Source organism: Artemia sp. Qi Xiang Cuo, chromosome 10, assembly GCF_049724085.1.
Source record: "Artemia sp. Qi Xiang Cuo chromosome 10, ASM4972408v1, whole genome shotgun sequence".
NCBI lineage: Eukaryota > Metazoa > Arthropoda > Branchiopoda > Anostraca > Artemiidae > Artemia > Artemia sp. Qi Xiang Cuo.
Genome location: NC_142803.1, coordinates 53252403 through 53273827, shown reverse-complemented (window position 1 = coordinate 53273827; position 21425 = coordinate 53252403). Strand labels below are relative to the sequence as shown.

Here is a 21425-nt window from a genome sequence, read left to right as displayed (position 1 = left end):
CAGGAATTCTTCACATTTCTTAAAAAATAACAGTGAGGATGCATATAAAAGAAATTTTACATACATGAATTCATTATCGTCATTCTGGGAGAACCCATATCTATCAATTTATGCCAAATGTCGTTACTGATGGTACTTATAAGAATGTTTTGTATTTATATTTACAATAAATATTTTTTACAATATCGTCCATTGTATAGTTTTGAAGGGAATCATATGACAATAAATTGATAAATTGGTTAGAATTTCAGACTTAAATCAAGGATTTGATTTGCAACTGGACTGTTTTGGGTAAATGATTGATGTTACATGTTAGAACGAAAAGCTTGAGTCAGGGAATGTACCTTGAGAAACATTCATTGATTTTGAAATTAATGGTATGTTTTAACAGATTCGTATTAGTGATGGATATGGTATTCTGATGATGATGTTGAAACACCCAATTTGAAATGACTTCCTCGTAAATTCGACAGGTTATGAATAGAACAAACTCAACTACTTGGTAATTTCCAAGTCTTTTAATTGGTGAGTAAGTATAAAAAATTAATAAAAAAGCACTTTAATATTGAATAAACTCAGCTACTTGGTAATTTCCATGTCTTTTAATTGATGAATGAGTATCAAAATTAATAAGAAAACACTTTTGCAAAGAACAAACTCAACTTCTTGGTAAATTCCAAGTCATTTAATTGATTACTGAATATTGAAAATAAAAAAAATTAAAAACTTAATAAAAAATTTCAATTGGTGGGTAGCAAAAATTAATAAAAAAACACTTTAGCATGAACAAACGCAACTACTTGGTAAATTCCATGTCTTTTATTTGATGACAGAATATCAAAAATTAATAAGAAAACACTTATATAGAACAAACTCTAGTACTTCGTAAATTCCAAGTCTTTTAATTGATGACTGAGTATCAATAATTAACAAAAAGCACTTTTGCCTAGAACAAACTCAGCTACATGGTGAATTCCAAGTCTTTTAAATGTTGACTGAGTATCAAAAATTAATAAAAAAGAACTTTATTTTAGAACAAACACAGCTACTTAGTAAATTCAAAGTCTTTTAATTGATGAGCGAATCAAAAATAAATAAAAAACCTTATGCATAGAACAAACTCAGCTACATGGTAAATTCCAAGTCTTTTAATTGATGACTAAGTATCAAAATTAATAAAAAAAAACCTTATGCAAAGAACAAACTAAACTACTTGATAAATTTCAAGTCTTTTGATTGATGACTGAGTATCAAAAATTAATAGAAACACTTTTGCATAGAACAAACTCAACTACTTGGTAAATTTCAAGTCTTTTAATTCATGACTGAGCATCAAAAATTAATAAGAAAACATATTTGCGTAGAACAAACTCACCTACTTGGTATATTCCAAGTCTTTTAATTGATGAGTGAGTATCAAAAATAAATATAAAAAAAACCTTATGCATAGAACAAACTCAGCTAGGCGTTAAATTCCAAGTCTTGTAATTGACGAGTGAGTATCAAAAATTAATAAGAACAACACATTTGTTTAGAACAAACTGAGCTACTTGGAAAATTCCATGTCTTTTCATTCATGAGTCTATATCAAGAATTAATAAGAAAACGCTTTAGCATAGAACAAACTCAGCTAACTGATAAATTCCAAGTCTTTTAATTGGTGACTGAGTATCAAAAATTAATAAGAAAAAACTTTTGCATAGAACAAACTCAACTACTTTGTAAGTTCCAAGCCATTTAATTTATTACTTAGTATAAAAAATAAATAAGAAAACACATTTGCATGGATCAAACTCAGCTACTTGGTAAATTTCATGTCTTATAATTGGTGAGTGATTATCAAAAACTAATAAAAAAGCACTCTATCATGGAACAAACTCAAATGCTAGGTAAAATTCAAGTCTTTTAATTAATGACATAGTATAAAAAAAAACTAATAAAAAAACACTTTTGCATAGAACAAACTCAACTACTTGGTAATTTTCAAGTCTTCTAATTGATGAGTAGTATCAAAAACTAATATAAAAGCGCTTTTGGTCCTAATTGATTCTAAGGTGCACGAATCCAAGAGACGAAAAACATTTTAATTTCATTTCCTTGGTAGCAAAACTTCCAAATGTAAAGAAAAGTCTTAATTCGACCTTAGACACACGGATTCAAAAGACGAAAAAACATATTAATTTCATGAGTATCAAAAATTAAAAAAAAACACTTTTGCTATTAATTGAAACCAAGGTATACGGATCCAGAGATGAAAAACATTTTAATTTTATATCTTTGATACCAAAACTTCCAAATGTAAAGAAAAGTCTTAAAAACTAGTGTCGATGACCAGCCATAGGGTACTACGGAGTCAGCCACATAAAAAAATTCAGTGGGTATTTTACATTTTCACTACTTCAACTCCTTCCATCTTTCACCTCAAGTAATAGATGGCACCAGATTACTTAGCGTGGTGCGCCACGGTAAGTGATCTTAAATGAACCTAATTTTTTAGCGTGGTGCGCCACGTTAAGTGATCTTACACAAGTATTTTCCCAATAAGAGAGTCACACTTACTCTCGCCATTAACATGTGCCTTTTAAATATTTGTCTCTCAGTCACGTGTACTCTCTGTCTTGGCTTTTTCTACAATTAGCCATGTCTTGATGCCTACTGCAAAATACTTGATTTTCAATGCAAAATCAACTTGGGGTATCAGGGCCCTGGGTGTGGGATTTGGGGCCCGGGAGTGGTAACCTGGAGTCCTGTCATGTTCATTATGATACTATGTCCTTTTCTAGATAATAACCAAAAAAATATTTTAATGGAGGTTATCAGTAGTTTTACTACTGATGACGGTCACTGTATATGTGACTGAAATATCTGGTATTTTTGTGAATTTCTATACACTGTCTATTAAAAAGGATTTTATTCTTATTTTGAATTTTTGTTTTATCGTAATGGAGGTATGGGCACTGTCACACTCATAATACCTATTCTACTATTATTCATGTTAAGGCTTGGGTTCAATAATAACCCAATGGACGGAATACAAAAGATACTGAATAACTACTAGGACGAGAAGCTTTTCAAAAAAAATAATGATTATATATAACGTCGAAACCAATAAAATCCAGTAAATACTCTTATTAAACCGCTCCCTTATGAATGGACCTAGTTCACAATATCTCACGGACTGAATCCCACAGCTCAATAGTAGTGTAAGGTGATTTCAAAACTATATAATTCGTTAACTATAGTGAACTGTAAACCCCATTTAATAAACTATTTTAGAATTAGTCCCATCGCCCACAAGGAATACAATGAAAAATAAATCACTTACTTCTTGCTTGTAGCTTTCATCATTACAATTCCTTTTAGTTGAATCCATGTTGACAGTTCAAATTAAATTTATTGACCGAAGAAAAACGATGATCTTCGTTCTTTTATAACGAAACATATGGTTAAGATAGCGCAATGCCTGTTCTCGGAAATCACTGGCAGAAAAATTATAATTTGAGACTTAAAGATATGGATGTATACATGAAATGATGTGGTTTGTTAACATATTACCATTTCTTTCGATGAGAAAATTTTTTCCGAAGATATGACGGGTATATGTTTATATGTACTGTATTGTGTTTATACGGATGTTTATGTATATGGATTTTTATTGTTTACTGTATTGGTGTTTATTATATAAATGTATGGACGTTATTGTATGGTTGATGTTGTGTATTGATGTTTGGCTGGTTATTTGTGTTGATATATGGATGGTTATGTGTGTTGATGTATGGTGGGACAGGGCCCCCGCGGGACTGGATTGCCCATGGTCCCCGTTAAAGTAATGTCCTATGGGCCCCGTTAAACAGATTGACCCCATATTACTCATAATATCATTCATTACTATACCTATTTGCATATAAAGTCTAGCATCGCCGAACGAGTAATCCGTACTTAAAGCGTAAAAGTAAACTAGCAATGAACGCAATTCAATACCTTATCGTTTACACCTAAGCTTGAGTTGTTAGTTCAAACTTATAATAATTTTCCGCATCGAAGTTTTGGTAAAATTCGCTCCCGTTGATGCTGGTCTGCATAACATTCCAGAAATATTAGATTTTATGCAAAAGGCCGTTAATAAATATAGCGGCCAATCCGCTTTATTCTAGTCTTTTTTGCTTATTCACTATTAATATTCATAGGCAGCGCAATAGCGCTGCCTAAGTAAAGAACGATGTTGTCACATGTATTTTTTTAGACCAGGGCACTTTGTATCGAAGGTGTCGTATTGAAAGTGCTGTCGTAGAAACTTCAAAAAGGGCTCACTTGATTGGAAATTGAAAGGACTAGAGCCCTTTTTAATAGTTGAAAGTGACTGGAAGGCAACATTGGAAGGCCCCCTCCCATGCCCATGATTTGCCTAAGCACATCTAATTAAAATTTTTAGATATTCATTTTATTCAACGCTATTAAAAAAAAGTCCAGAAATTATGTCTCTGAAGATGACAACCCCTCCCGCAGCCCTCGGGGCAGGGATTCTACGTTATGCCCTTGAAAGCACATAAGGTTTTATATAAAGCGTGGTCGTAAAAACAATGAGGTAGCTCATTGGATTGGTAATCAGAAGCTCTACTGCCCTTTTTAAGAGTCAAATTGGTTGGAGAACATCTAACTCCCACCCACCACCAACACGTCGTATTTTCCGAAACACATTTAATTGAAATTTTGAGTTAATGAGGTCTAGAACTCCCCGTTATATTGTGGCAGTAGGAAATTTTGTTTTGATAGGAAGGATGTCAAATGAAGTGTAATTTTTCTTTAGTATTTTTCCTTTTGTATATGGCTTTAATTGGCTTTTAAATACAGATTATTATTATTATTATATTATATACTTAGTGTTGAAAATGAGTTCAGTATGCCAACATTGATTTTTCGTTTTTCAGTTATTATAATGTTTAGCGTAATTGACTCAGAGTTTATAGGATTGAAACATTCCTTGTATGGTTTCATATTTGTAACGGCTTTCCTATTGTTAGATGAACAATGTCGTTAACTTTATAGCTATAAATGGAAACTCAAATATAATATGTTTAAGTATAGTAAAAAACGATGGCGTGCAACATTAAATTTATAAGCCGAAGTGTTTTTTATGATAAAATCTTAAGACCATGCAATGAAAATGGTTATGAAAAAAAACATGCAAGATGAAATTTAAGAAATATGCAATTTTTTCAGTGTGTAGGCTCTTTATGTTAAGGGAAATATCCCAATGGATAAGTTCTTATTAGAAAAATGTGATAAAGGCATTCCATTATTCAATTTGGAAGGCTTCAATTATGAGAAATTACCTGCATTCAGTTCATGAAATTAACTGCATTCACCCTGAAGATGAAGTTCGGCATTTCGCTCAATGGGTGCAAAACAAGATACCTGATAAGAAAAAATGCATAAGATTTCCGAAGACCTAAACTTAAGTCTTATGTTTCAAACAAAAAAACTTCAAAATGCCAATTGAAACATTAACGGAGGTAAAACACACAAGATAAAAAACGACTACACAAAACAGACAAGATATACCACAACGAAAAAAACTACCAAAATATCCTGTCATACTTTTCAAACGATAAAACTTCCAAAATGTACTTTGAAACATCAACAGAGGTAAAAGAGACAAGATAAACCATGACAGAGCACTATAAAAATATTCTAAGAAATACGTTTTTGGATGCGTAATAGTGAACTTTAAACAATAAATATCTTTCAGCTAAACATTTCCTTTATATTTCGGCCTGTTACCAGAAGTATTCACAAAGCTAGTTTCAAATTAACCTATGGTGGATGAAAATACTGAAATTGAAATATATTTTAATGCGATTGTATCATCTGTAAAGGCCATTATCATGATTTTACCCATTCGTATGAGGCTAATGCAAACAATTTAGAACATGTGGACATTAGAATAATGAGTTGATTCTGGAGCAGATGAGGAGTAAAATATTGAATGAAATGAATTCAATTACAGTGGAGAGAAACTCAGTTTTAGATTGGTGAGGTAAGAAACTAGCGGAAGAAAGGGTGCCCTTACCGCCCCATGAAAGCTCAAAATCACAACGATGATTTTTGAAAAGGAGGTACGGCGTAAAAGAAAGGGATCACGACGGGAAAAAAACAAGAAAATCATGGTCCCCCTACAGGAATTCTTCACATTTCTTGAGAAATAACAGAGAAGATTCATATAAAAGAAATTTGACATACATGAATTCATTATCATTATTCTGGAAGAACCCATATTTATCAATCTATGCCAAATCTCGTTACTGATGATACTTATAAGAATGTTTTGCATTTATATTTGCAATAAATATTTTTTACAATATTGTCCATTGTATAGTTTTGAAGGGAATCATATGACAATAGGTTGATAAATTGGTTAGAATTTCAGACTTAAATCAAGGATTTGATTTGCAACTGGACTGTTTTGGGTAAATGATTGATGTTACATGTTAGAACGAAAAGCTTGAGTCAGGGAATGTACCTTGAGAAACATTCATTGATTTTGAAATTAATGGTATGTTTTAACAGATTCGTATTAGTGATGGATATGGTATTCTGATGATGATGTTGAAACACCCAATTTGAAATGACTTCCTCGTAAATTCGACAGGTTATAAATAGAACAAACTCAACTACTTGGTAATTTCCAAGTCTTTTAATTGGTGAGTAAGTATAAAAAATTAATAAAAAAGCACTTTAATATTGAATAAACTCAGCTACTTGGTAATTTCCATGTCTTTTAATTGATGAATGAGTATCAAAATTAATAAGAAAACACTTTTGCAAAGAACAAACTCAACTTCTTGGTAAATTCCAAGTCATTTAATTGATTACTGAATATTGAAAATAAAAAAATTCAAAAACTTAATAAAAAATTGCAATTGGTGGGTAGCAAAAATTAATAAAAAAACACTTTAGCATGAACAAACGCAACTACTTGGTAAATTCCATGTCTTTTATTTGATGACAGAATATCAAAAATTAATAAGAAAACACTTATATAGAACAAACTCTAGTACTTGGTAAATTTCAAGTCTCTTAATTGGTGACTGAGTATCAATAATTAATAAAAAAAGCACTTTTGCATAGAACAAACTCAACCACATGGTGAATTCCAAGTCTTTTAATTGATGACTGAGTATCAAAAATTAATAAAAAAGAACTTTATTTTAGAACAAACACAGCTACTTAGTAAATTCAAAGTCTTTTAATTGATGAGCGAATCAAAAATAAATAAAAAACCTTATGCATAGAACAAAATCAGCTACATGGTAAATTCCAAGTCTTTTAATTGATGACTAAGTATCAAAATTAATAAAAAAAAACCTTATGCAAAGAACAAACTAAACTACTTGATAAATTTCAAGTCTTTTGATTGATGACTGAGTATCAAAAATTAATAGAAACACTTTTGCATAGAACAAACTCAACTACTTGGTAAATTTCAAGTCTTTTAATTCATGACTGAGCATCAAAAATTAATGAGAAAACATATTTGCGTAGAACAAACTCACCTACTTGGTATATTCCAAGTCTTTTAATTGATGAGTGAGTATCAAAAATAAATATAAAAAAAACCTTATGCATAGAACAAACTCAGCTAGGCGTTAAATTCCAAGTCTTGTAATTGACGAGTGAGTATCAAAAATTAATAAGAACAACACATTTGTTTAGAACAAACTGAGCTACTTGGAAAATTCCATGTCTTTTCATTCATGAGTCTATATCAAGAATTAATAAGAAAACGCTTTAGCATAGAACAAACTCAGCTAACTGATAAATTCCAGGTCTTTTAATTGGCGACTGAGTATCAAAAATTAATAAGAAAAAACTTTTGCATAGAACAAACTCAACTACTTTGTAAGTTCCAAGCCATTTAATTTATTACTTAGTATAAAAAATAAATAAGAAAACACATTTGCATGGATCAAACTCAGCTACTTGGTAAATTTCATGTCTTATAATTGGTGAGTGATTATCAAAAACTAATAAAAAAGCACTCTATCATGGAACAAACTCAAATACTAGGTAAAATTCAAGTCTTTTAATTAATGACATAGTATAAAAAAAAACTAATAAAAAAACACTTCTGCATAGAACAAACTCAACTACTTGGTAATTTTCAAGTCTTCTAATTGATGAGTAGTATCAAAAACTAATATAAAAGCGCTTTTGGTCCTAATTGATTCTAAGGTGCACGAATCCAAGAGACGAAAACACATTTCAATTTCATTTCCTTGGTAGCAAAACTTCCAAATATAAAGAAAAATCTTAATTCGACCTTAGACACACGAATTCAAAAGACGAAAAAACATATTAATTTCATGAGTATCAAAAATTAAAAAAAAAACACTTTTGCTATTAATTGAAACCAAGGTACACGGATCCAGAGATGAAAAACATTTTAATTTTATATCTTTGATACCAAAACTTCCAAATGTAAAGAAAAGTCATAAAAACTAGTGTCGATGACCAGCCATAGGGTACTACGGAGTCAGCCACATAAAAAAATTCAGTGGGTATTTTACATTTTCACTACTTCAACTCCTTCCATCTTTCACCTCAAGTAATAGATGGCACCAGATTACTTAGCGTGGTGCGCCACGGTAAGTGATCTTAAATGAACCTAATTTTTTAGCGTGGTGCGCCACGTTAAGTGATCTTACACAAGTATTTTCCCAATAAGAGAGTCACACTTACTCTCGCCATTAACATGTGCCTTTTAAATATTTGTCTCTCAGTCACGTGTACTCTCTGTCTTGGCTTTTTCTACAATTAGCCATGTATTGATGCCTACTGCAAAATACTTGATTTTCAATGCAAAATCAACTTGGGGTATCAGGGCCCTGGGTGTGGGATTTGGGGCCCGGGAGTGGTAACCTGGAGTCCTGTCATGTTCATTATGATATTATGTCCTTTTCTAGATAATAACCAAAAAAATATTTTAATGGAGGTTATCAGTAGTTTTACTACTGATGACGGTCACTGTATATGTGACTGAAATATCTGGTATTTTTGTGAATTTCTATACACTGTCTATTAAAAAGGATTTTATTCTTATTTTGAATTTTTGTTTTATCGTAATGGAGGTATGGGCACTGTCACACTCATAATACCTATTCTACTATTATTCATGTTAAGGCTTGGGTTCAATAATAACCCAACGGACGGAATACAAAAGATACTGAATAACTACTAGGACGAGAAGCTTTTCAAAAAAAATAATGATTATATATAACGTCGAAACCAATAAAATCCAGTAAATACTCTTATTAAACCGCTCCCTTATGAATGGACCTAGTTCACAATATCTCACGGACTGAATCCCACAGCTCAATAGTAGTGTAAGGTGATTTCAAAACTATATAATTCGTTAACTATAGTGAACTGTAAACCCCATTTAATAAACTATTTTAGAATTAGTCCCATCGCCCACAAAGAATACAATGAAAAATAAATCACTTACTTCTTGCTTGTAGCTTTCATTATTACAATTCCTTTTAGTTGAATCCATGTTGACAGTTCAAATTAAATTTATTGACCGAAGAAAAACGATGATCTTCGTTCTTTTATAACGAAACATATGGTTAAGATAGCGCAATGCCTGTTCTCGGAAATCACTGGCAGAAAAATTATAATTTGAGACTTAAAGATATGGATGTATACATGAAATGATGTGGTTTGTTAACATATTACCATTTCTTTCGATGAGAAAATTTTTTCCGAAGATATGACGGGTATATGTTTATATGTACTGTATTGTGTTTATACGGATGTTTATGTATATGGATTTTTATTGTTTACTGTATTGGTGTTTATTATATAAATGTATGGACGTTATTGTATGGTTGATGTTGTGTATTGATGTTTGGCTGGTTATTTGTGTTGATATATGGATGGTTATGTGTGTTGATGTATGGTGGGACAGGGCCCCCGCGGGACTGGATTGCCCATGGTCCCCGTTAAAGTAATGTCCTATGGGCCCCGTTAAACAGATTGACCCCATATTACTCATAATATCATTCATTACTATACCTATTTGCATATAAAGTCTAGCATCGCCGAACGAGTAATCCGTACTTAAAGCGTAAAAGTAAACTAGCAATGAACGCAATTCAATATCTTTTCGTTAATACCTAAGCTTGAGTTGCTAGTTCAAACTTATAATAATTTTCCCCATCGAAGTCTTGGTAAAATCGCCCCCGTTGATGATGGGCTGCATAACACTCCAGAAATAGTAGATTTTATGCAAAAGGCCGTTAATAAATATAGCGGCCAATCCGCTTTATTCTAGTCTTTTTTGCTTATTCACTATTAATATTCATAGGCAGCGCAATAGCGCTGCCTAAGTAAAGAACGATGTTGTCACATGTATTTTTTTTAGACCAGGGCACTTTGTATCGAAGGTGTCGTATTGAAAGTGCTGTCGTAGAAACTTCAAAAAGGGCTCACTTGATTGGAAATTGAAAGGACTAGAGCCCTTTTTAATAGTTGAAAGTGACTGGAAGGCAACATTGGAAGGCCCCCTCCCATGCCCATGATTTGCCTAAGCACATCTAATTAAAATTTTTAGATATTCATTTTATTCAACGCTATTAAAAAAAAGTCCAGAAATTATGTCTCTGAAGATGACAACCCCTCCCGCAGCCCTCGGGGCAGGGATTCTACGTTATGCCCTTGAAAGCACATAAGGTTTTATATAAAGTGTGGTCGTAAAAACAATGAGGTAGCTCATTGGATTGGTAATCAGAAGCTCTACTGCCCTTTTTAAGAGTCAAATTGGTTGGAGAACATCTAACTCCCACCCACCACCAACACGTCGTATTTTCCGAAACACATTTAATAGAAATTTTGAGATAGCTATTGTATTCAAAATAGTCAAAAAATGATATAACAAGGCTTTTGGGGTTTAAACAAACCCCCAAAGCCTGAGAGCAAGAGTTTTCATTTATGCCATGGGAACATTTAAGGTTTTTATGGAAGAGATGGTTGTATAAGTTTAGTCAGTATGAGCTTAGTCTCTAAACTATAAAGAACAAGTGCTTTTAACCTAATCAGATTATCTTTTGTATTGTGTTAGATTGAGCAATTATATTTTTGGGAAAAATTCAGCTGATCTAATTGTGAGGGATTGCTCACTTAATACCACACCTTGTGTTAACACGCTGCGTCCTGGGGGTTGATTCGTCTAAATCAGGACCCACTTGATAACTCTAGTGCTGGAGCATATGGCTGGCACATTCTAAGGTAGCCCTTTGCAATTTTAGATAGCAAGCTGAAATAGAATTATGAACGATCAATTAGAGGCAACCCAATTAATATTGGCGAAGTTGGAAATTGTGGAAGAAAAGTTAAAATCTCTTAATTCCAGATCTGTCAAAGTTGATAATTTATTGAAAGATTTCCAGAGTCTGGCTACATGTCTTTCTAGTCAAATTAGTGAGGTACATTCTGCAGTAGACGTTCATGCACAACAAATTGAGAGCAATAGCAGGGAACTAACGTCTATCATAGCAAGAATGGAAAGAACAGAAAAAGAACAGAAAAGGCGCAATGGAATCCTATATAATTTTATCCAACTGTAAAAGGAAGATATCTAAAAGAAGATCTTATTACGTGTTTTACCCGTATGGTGCCCCATTTAAAATTATCCGAACACGTAATTATTGATGCCTTTCGTTTACCATCACAAAAAAGCGTCCGACCTATTGTGATCAGATTCTCATCTATATGTTTCAAATTCGCGATCCTGAAATCATTTCAGAATTTTCGAATATAAGACCTTACTCTAGTTCCCGATTTTTCAGCTAGTGAACGGCTCGCCCAAGGGAAGCTTATACCAGTTATGATACAAGCGAAAGAAGAAGGTTAGTTGAAGAACGTTAAGTGGAGGGGTGTGAAATTTATTCTTCGGAATCGCTTATTTGTGTACGATAAGATAAACGAGAAAGTGAAAGAAATAAAAAAGATTGAGGAAGCTATAGTCCGTGAGTCAGAGAATTTGGAGGAGAGTAGAAGTGGTGTGGAAATGAATCAATATCATCCCAGGAATCAGATTCTACCATCACTCCTAAAACCACGATGAAAAGAACCTGTGAGATGGTGGTGAGCCCAAATGACCAAGATAGTCAACCTAGTTTAGCATGTATTCAACAGAATAGTAGGGGGAGTTAAAGGAGAGCTGGTATTCGTGGGGGTTGTTATGACAGGGGCGCATGGGCGACCGTCCTGCGTTGCAGCTTGAGGGCCGGGGCCCGATCTTAGACGGTATTCTGTTATTTGAAGTTTCTCTGATGGACATTTTGAGGTTAATTTCAGTGCCAAAAATAGTCAGTAGCAGGAGCTGGCCCATGGGCAAAGTAGTACGTGCATTAAGCTGTTGCAGTGGAATATCCAAGGTCATAAGGATGATAAAATGATTGATTAATTTAGGCTAGACGACTATGATGTTATCAGATTAGTCAACTAAGATGACAACATCATAGCTGCCATGAAGACATGGCAGAATATGCCAGTATTTAGAAAAGGTTTTATAAGTTTCCATATTTCAAGAAAGAGAAGTAAGAATAATCAAATTTATGGTGGTGGCACACTGTTGATTAGGAAAAATATATTTAGTACATGTGATAGGTTAAAATTGCAATAATAGATTGTGATTTGGTTGAAGATTATTATAGTAATTGTTAAGTTTATGATTTTTGCGGTGTATATCCCTCCAGAATCAAGTAGTTATAGTTGGCAGGAGGATACGTGGGACATTTTGTATTCAGAGGCGTTTAAGTATAAGAGGCTGTATAAGGGATTACAAGTGCATATTTTTAGGTGACTTCAATGCATATACAAGCGAAATATTGGAGAAGTGGATTGATTCTTTGCAGGCTGAGGAAGAGGATGATGGTATCAATAATGAGAATATCCAAGGAGATTTGAAGATGTATGGAAAAGGACAAGTAAGGACCAGTCACAGAGAAAAAATAATTGGGAAACTAAACTTTTAGATTTTTGTGGGATTGGGCCTAAAACCTACTGCGTCACTGGCACCTTACTGAAAACTATATGAGTCTTGAACAGTCTTGGAAAGTATAAACAAAATCAAATTGAATATTAGATATAAAATGATATTAATTTTTGAAAGATCCTTCAGTTCCAGATTTTTTTTTTTTTCACTGCAAGTTTTATTTTCATTTTCAATGTTGTAAGAACTGGAAAAGAATAAATTTATAATATAAGAGAAATTCGTTTTCAGTTAAGCGCCAATGACGCAGAAGGCTTTAGGTTTTTCAGTTAAAGAAGGGGGCATTATCCAAATTTTGTTTGTATCTTGGAAAGAACTAATAAATTAAACTGAATATTTGATGTATAATGATATTAATTGCTGAAAGCTCATCAGTTCAAAATTTTACTGTAATTTTAATATTAAATTTCAATATTAAGTACAAAAGAAAACATTTGTAATGTAATTGTTTTCAGTAAAGCGCCAATGACGCAGTAGGTTTTAGGCTTCTGCAGTGAGGCGACACCCAAACTCTTGGTTGTAGTTATTTTTATTCGATTCAAACTTGATTTGCATATTCAATTTAAGTTTCACTCGTTTTAAGATTTATTTATTCGTTTACATTAATATATGTTGTATGTTTGTTCGCATTGATTGTTTATTTAATTTCTGTTCGTTTTAAGATTCATTTATAATTTAATAGCAAACTATTCTTTTTAGTTTTAAGCTTGATTTTCATATTCAATCTAAGCATTACTCACTTTAAGATATATTTATTCATTTATATTATTACTTGTTGTATGTTTTTTGCTACGATTGTTTATTTAATTTCTGTTCGTTTTGGGTTTTATATATTATTTAATAGTAATTTCTGGTCGTTTTGAGTTTTAATTTTAACAGGTATTCATATCTACAGAGCTTAAGTTTAAAATTGCCATTACTTTTCTTTTAAAAACTTATTTTTCGGAAAGATTTTTTTTAATTACCTTTTGTTCGTTTTTGATTGCAAAAATTTTTAAGTTTTTATTGCATGGGGGGGTTGCTTACTGTCCAATTGTTCTTTACTTTAAAAAACGGATCTAGAACTTTCAATGTATAAATCGAATTAGGCTTTTTTCAAAGTCTATACGATTACCTCTTTGATAAAAACCTTATATAAGAACAATAGACAGCTTGCATAACTTGTGGACAGCGATTGGCAACAATGAATGGATTGAAAAAATAGCTCCAATAAGGGTGTTTTGACCATTTCACTTCCTGACACAAAGGAATCACGACTGTTTGGAATTGATCTTAATAGGATTTTGTGTGCTAAAGCAATTTTGCATCTATCACAGAGTATGTATTTTAACCTTATAATTGGATAATTATAATAGATTTACTATGTGTTCTTCCCATACAAAACTTTACCTTATTAAAGTCTTTGGGGTGGGTTCGGCGTAATTGACAGAAGGAAGAAAACTTTAGCGTAGACAATAAGAAAGGGGGAGGGGGAGGTTGGAGAATCATCCAATACGGGGCGGAACCTCACTTATCTCCTCCTTTCCTGATTTAGGAGAACAGACAGACTCAATGGGGTGTAGAATTTTGGACCGTTTGAGTTGTGGAAGACGTTAAAATACTCAAAAATACTTTATATTTTCAGTTATTGCAGGATTGATTTCATAGATTGTGGAATGGTGAGCCCCCTGGCCCATCACTTGGGTGAACCTCAACTCATAATATGCAATTTTGATTAATTGTTCCGTGTTATGTGTATATATTATTCTATATATGTCATTTTGAGTTATACTTTTATCGCATTGCTTTCATTTTTAAGGCTTGAAATAAAAACTGAAACCTTAGCGGAGACAGTGGTGGGGGGAAGTCTCCCACCTCACATGCATAATTGAGGAGCCACAGAGAAAGTAATACAAATGAAATTAATCTGTCTTTTGAAAATGTCTTTTTTCAAAAGACACGAACAAAATCGTCTAAAGGAACATGAAGTGCTATCTCTGTCATTTCCATTGATTCTTTATTCCCGTTACTTTCAGATGAAAAATTTAGAATATTATAGAATGGGTTTAGTCTTCCCCTCCCTGAATAATTCACATTTGGAAAACCCACCCCTGGGAAATTCCTCCCCCCTCAAAGAACATTTTCTTTTCCTGCTGATAAATCCCCCGCGTTAAATTTCACCCAGCAGAAATTTCCCAGCCGTGGAATATACTCTCCCAAACATATTCCCCTCAGAAAATTTCGGATATTCATAAAACTGGAAGCTGAAATTTCTACTCAACTTTTTAGGTCAGAAGCGTTACCTAAGTAGCGTTACCTAAGTAAAGAGCCATAAGGGTTCAATGAATTAATACTTATTTATATTTCCAGGGGTACTTTATGTGGAAGAGGTGGTCGCATAAACTTTGGAACGGGGTTTTTAGAATTACAAATTAAAATTTATAGTGCCCTTACACCAGGGGCGGATCCAGGATTTTTTAGGGGGGGGGGGACGAAATATGTTGATCCGATAAACTTGCGTTAGGAGCAAGCTTAATTAACGCAATCTTGCGTTAATTAAGTAAATTACAATACTTTAGACTACGTTAGGGGGAGGCGCCCCCTCGCCCCTCCCCTGGATCCGCCACTGCCTTACACTCTCTGTTTCTTTCCTTGTTAGGAAAGAGAGCAGATAGGTATGTGTTAATACCAAAATATTCTGAATCTCACTGGGCCTTCAGGTATAAACAGAATTAGTTCAAAGGGAGGGTGGGAGAAAAGGGCGTGGGGGGGCAGCCCTTCGATCGATTTTGACTCGTAAGAGCTGGACTAGAACTTTCAATTTCCAATCAAATGAGCCCACTCTGAAGTTTATACGAGAATCCGTTCCTGCCCCCGGGCCCTGGGGGGTTTTGTCGACGCCAGAGTTTTGTTACTTAACGTTTCAACTATTTTTAACAAAATTTTTATCTGATGCGTTTAGGGGGTGGAGGAGGGGGAGGGGCTATTTGCCCTCCAATCTCTCTTGACCACTAAAAAGTGAACAAGAACTTTCAATTTCCAATCAAATGAGCCTTCTCTAAACTTTATACGAGTATCCCTTCCATAAGAAATAATATGAAGGATCCGGAGAATCCTTAAATTGCAACCCTTGCCCTGAGGGTTATGGGAGAGTTGTCATCCTCAAAGACCTAATTTCCAGACATTAAAACTACGTTTAATAAAATGGCTGACTCAAAATTTTTATTGGATGTGTTGGGGGAAAAGGTGGGCGTGAGAGGGGGGTTCGTTGCTCTCAAATCACTTTTGACTATTAAAAAGGGCACTAGCCCTTTGAATTTCCAATCGAATGAGCCTTTTTTAAAGTTTCTACGACACCGCCTAATATAAAAACCTTATATGCCCCCAGGGTATAACTTAAAACCCTTGCCTTGAGGGTTGTGGGGAAGTGTCCTCCTCAGAAACATTTTTTCTATCTGAAAATCAACTACGCTGAACAAAATGGCTATCTCAAAACTTTGATTGGATGTGTTTGGGGGAATGATGGGCGTGGGTGGAGGGCTAGTTGCCCTCCATTCACTTTCGACTATTAAAAAAGGCACTATCCCTTTGAATTTCCAATTGAATGAGCCTTTTTTGAAGTTTCTACGACAACACCTTCTACAAAACCTTATATGCCCCCAAGGCATAACTTAAAACCCTTGCCCTCAGGGTTGTGGGGGAGTGTCCTCCTCAAAAACGTATTTTCTATCTAGAAATGAACTGTGCTGAACAAAATGGCTGTCTCAAAATTTTGTTTGGTGGTGGTTGGGGGAATTATGGGCGTGGGGAGGGGGCTAGTTGTACTCCAATCACTTTCGACTATTAAAAAGGACACTAGCTTTTTGAATTTCAAATCGAATGAGCCTTTTTTGAAGTTTTTTCGACAACGCCTTCTACAAAAACCTTAGCCTATATACCCCCAGGGCATAACTTAAAACCCTTGCCCTGAGGGTTGTGGGGGATTCTCCTCCTCAAAAACATATTCTCTATCTGGAAATCAACTACGCTGAACAAAATGGCTATCCAATCGAATGAGCCTTTTTTTAAGTTTCTACGACAACTATCCATTTGAATTTCCAATCGAATGAGCCTTTCTTGAAGTTTCTACGACAATGCCTTCTGTAAAAACCTTATATGCCCCCAGGTCATAACTTAAAATCCTTGCCCTGAGGGTTGTGGGAGATTGTCCTCCTCAAAAACATATTTTTTATCTGGAAATCAACTACGCTGAACAACATGACTATCTTAAATTTCTCATTGGATGTGTTTTGGGGAATGATGGGTGTGGGGGGGGGGCTAGCTACGCTCTAATCAGTTACGACTATTAAAAAGGGCACTATCCTTGTGAATTTCCAATCGAATGAGCCTTTTTTGAAGTTTCTACGACAACGCTTTCTATAAAAACTTATATGCCCCAAGGGCATATCTTAAAACCCTTGCCCTGAAGGTTGTGGGGGAGTGTCCTCCTCAAAAACATATTTTCTATCTGGAAATCAACTACGCTGAATTAGACAACCATCCCTTCAATAAAACCTTAAATGCCCCCGGGGCATAGCTTACAACCCTCGCCCCCAGGCTCTGGTGGAACTATCAACCCCAAAAGCCTTGTTATATGATTTTTGGACTATTTTGAATAAAATGACTGTCATTTATGTGTGTTTGTATGGCGGGGGGGGGGGGGGGGGGAGCTGCCCTATGCTCACTTTTACTCTTGAAAAGGAGACTAGAAATTCTGATTACCGGTCCAATGAGTCCCCTCTGAAGTATATACGACACCCCTTTTTACAAAAACCTTCTATACCCTAAGAGCATAACATACAACCCTGGCCCTGCCCCCAGGGCATAACTTACGACCGTATCCCCAGGGCACTGGGGGGTTGTGTCAACCCTAAAGACATTGTTATATGTGCGTTGGACTATTTAGAACAAAATTGCTTTCTCAAAAATTTCAATCAGATTTGTTCGATGAAAAGAAGTTGGGGGCAGGGGCTAGCTGCCCACCATCACCTTTGATTCTTAAAAGGGAACTAGAACTTCCAATTTTCAACCAATAAGCCTCCTCTAAGGTTATTAAACAATTTCTTCCATAAAAACCTTAAATGCCCCCTTGGCATAACTTACAACTCTTGTCCCCAGGCTTTGGGGGTTTTGTTTCAACCCCAAAAGCCTTGTTATATGATATTTGAACTATTTTGAATATAATGGCTATCACAAAATTTCTATTAGATGCATTTTGGGAAAATACGACGTGTAGATGGGGGGGGGGAGTAGCTTCCCTCTGATTACTTTTACTCTTAAAAACGACACTAGACATTCTGATTACCATTCCGATGAGTCCCCTCTGAAGTATATACTACCACCCTTTCTATAAAACCTCATATGCCCCCATGGCATAACTTATAACCCTCGCTCTGCCCCACGGCATGACTTAAACCCCAATCCCCAAGGCACTGGGGGGGGGTCAACCCTAGAGGCATTGTCATATGTTCTTTGGAGTATTTTTAACGAAATCATTATCTCACAATATCAATCAGGTTTATTCGGTGAAAAGAGGGGTAGTTGGGGGTGGGGAGACTATCTACCCTCCCTCACTTTTGACTCTTTAAAGAGAACTAGAACTTCCAATTTTCGTCCAAATGAGCCTTCTTTAAAGTTTATAGAATAGAATAGAATAGACTATAGAATAGAATGTATTTGCGCTAAAAGCCCATAGACCATGGCTAAAAATATAAACAAAGAACCATTACAAAGAAATTGCACAAGTCCTAATCTAATCCTACAGGAATCTACTTCTATAATTCATCGCAAGACAAAGGAACCGTGCCAAGCTTTTGATACCCATAAAACACTCATCCACATACACTCTCACCAACCGCTCAAAATCATAATCCCCCCTACCAAACACTTCAAGTCTCCAATGACTCAGCTCCTTAAATTCACACATCAAGTGATAAAGACTCTCATCAAAACCTCCACACATAGGAGAAAAATAAGGACTAGCCTTTGACCTTTTCTTCCCGATAAACTTTCTGCTTTGGCCCAGTGGCAAAGTATCAGCCCTCATTTCCATTAGTAAAAGGAAGATATCTAAAAGAATATCTTATTACGTGTTTCGGCTAGTGAATTCAGCTAAAGGGTTTTAAGCTATGCCCTGGGGGCATATAAGGTTTTTATAGAATGGGTGGTCGTACATGCTTCGGAGGGGACTACTTGGATTGGTAATTAGATGTTCAAGTGCCTTTTTTAAGAGCTAAAGTGACAAGAGCCAAGCTACCCCCCCCCCCTCCATCCCTCCACCCACAAACACACACAAAAGTTGTGTTTTCCCAAATTGCATCTTATAGAAATTTTGGGACAGTCCTTTTATTTAAAATAGTCTAAAGATCATATACCAAGGCTTTTGGGGTTGATACTAACCACCAGAGCCTGGGGGTGGAGATTGTAAGTTATTCCCCGGGGGCATTTAGGGTTTTATTGAAGGGATGGTTGTCTAACTTTAGAGGAGGCTCATTTGGTGTCAAATTGAAAGTTCTAGTTCCCTTTTAAGAGTCAAAATTGATAGAGGTTATTTTGCCCCCGCCCCGAACTACCCCTCTTTTCACCTCAGATTGAAATTGGGCGACGGCGAATTTCTTTAAAATAGTCTAAAGAACATACAGCAATGCCTCCAGGTATTGACACAACTCCCCAGAGCCCTGGGGAAAGGGCTTGAAATTATGTCCTGGGGGCATATAAGGTTTTTATGGAAAGGATGTCCGCATAAAGTTCAGTTGAGTCTCATTTGATTTAAAATTGGAAGCTATAGTGCCCTTTTTAAGAGTCAAAGTGATTTGAGAGGAACCAACTCCCCCCCCCCACCGTCCATTATTTTTCAAAACAAACATCCAGACAAAATTTTGAGACATCAATTTTGTTCAGCATTGTTAAAAGGCTCGGTAATTATGCATTTGAGGATGTCAACCCCACTCCCCCCGGAGACCTCAGAACAATTGCTGTAAGTTCAGCAATTTGTTTATTGTTTACATATAGTATATGTTATTGAGAAAAGGTATGCATTTTTGACTTCTACTTTCCTAAAAGACGGATGGAATTAAGATGAGTCTTTCAGGGAATATTGAGGAGAGTGTTGAACTAAATCAGAACATGTTATGTTTATATGGGTTGTCAAAAAGGTATATGGGTTGTCATAACTTCCCTCCCAGGAAGTTATGATGTTGGTAGGCTCCAGGATAAGGATTTGACAGAAACTTTCCACGAACAGTTCAATGCTAAATTTTAGAGTTTGAAATTTGATAATGTGGAAGATGGTTTGAATAATTTTAGAAAAATAATTTTTGAAGTTGCTGAAGGTGTCTTAGGGAAGAAAGCTAGGACTGCAGCTAAGAATATTAGTGAAAAGGCTTTTTGTTTGGTAGAAAGGAGAAAGGGCTTGTACAAGAATTACCTAAGTGATAGATCATAGGAGAACAAAAGAAATGTAAAGAAAGTATAGACAGCATTAAAATATGAACTAAGGAGGTGTGAAGTGGAGACCATGGATAAAATTGCAGATGATCTGGAAGATGCAGCTAGACGATATAATAGTAAAATATTGTACTGGCATGTTAATAAAATGAGAGGGAGTAGTCTATCCGGACTTGGCCCAGTTAAAGATAGGAATGGGGCCACAATTAGCGATAAGAAAAGAATTAAAGAGAGATGGGCAGAACATTTTGAGAATTTGCTAAACCGAGATTGATTTGCAGGAAAAGATATAGAGTAAAATGAAAAAGTGATACCTTGGATGTGAAGGAAGATTTGTTTTGTGAGGAAGAATTAGCGACAGTATTAAAAGGATTGAAAAACAGGCTCCCGGTACTGATGGGATGGTAAATGAGTTTCTTAAATATGGTGGCTCTGAGGTTAGAAATAAGTTACTGAAGCACACTGCAGTTTTAGAAAAGGTGGAGGATCTGTCGACCGAATTTTCACTCTTAGGTTAATAATTGAGAAGTGCCTGAGTTGTCAAGCACCTTTGGTTCTAAGTTTTATAGATTATGAGCAAGCGTTTGATTCTGTTGATAGAAGAGCTTTAGTAAAGGTTTTTCCTTGTATGGTATACCAGACAAAGACATTAAAGTGATTAATAGTGCTATGTACGAGAATAACACGCTGCGGTTAAGGTAGGAAATAAGGTTAGCAGCTGGTTTTGCATTAAATCAGGAGTTAAGCAGGGTTCTGTTCCATCCCCCTTTATACGGATTATTTTGATGAACTTTGTCTTAAGGAGCACAGAAAAGGCAATGGAAGACCACAGAATCAAAAAGTAAGGAAAAAGTTTCCTTGACTTAGATTATGCTGACGATTTAAGCATCTTAGATGAAAGTGTGAG

General features: G+C 34.9%; 1 protein-coding gene across 1 annotated transcript in view; it reads left to right on the top strand.

The window, feature by feature from the left end:
* The window catches only part of LOC148947886 (uncharacterized), a 177980-nt gene that overhangs the window by 89427 nt on the left and 67128 nt on the right, over nucleotides 1–21425 (top strand). The window contains exons 7-8 of the mRNA XM_089096033.1: nucleotides 11847–11906; nucleotides 12862–12989. Of these exons, the coding sequence (XP_088952159.1) occupies nucleotides 11847–11906; nucleotides 12862–12989 (188 nt within the window). The remainder of the gene's footprint in view (nucleotides 1–11846; nucleotides 11907–12861; nucleotides 12990–21425) is intronic.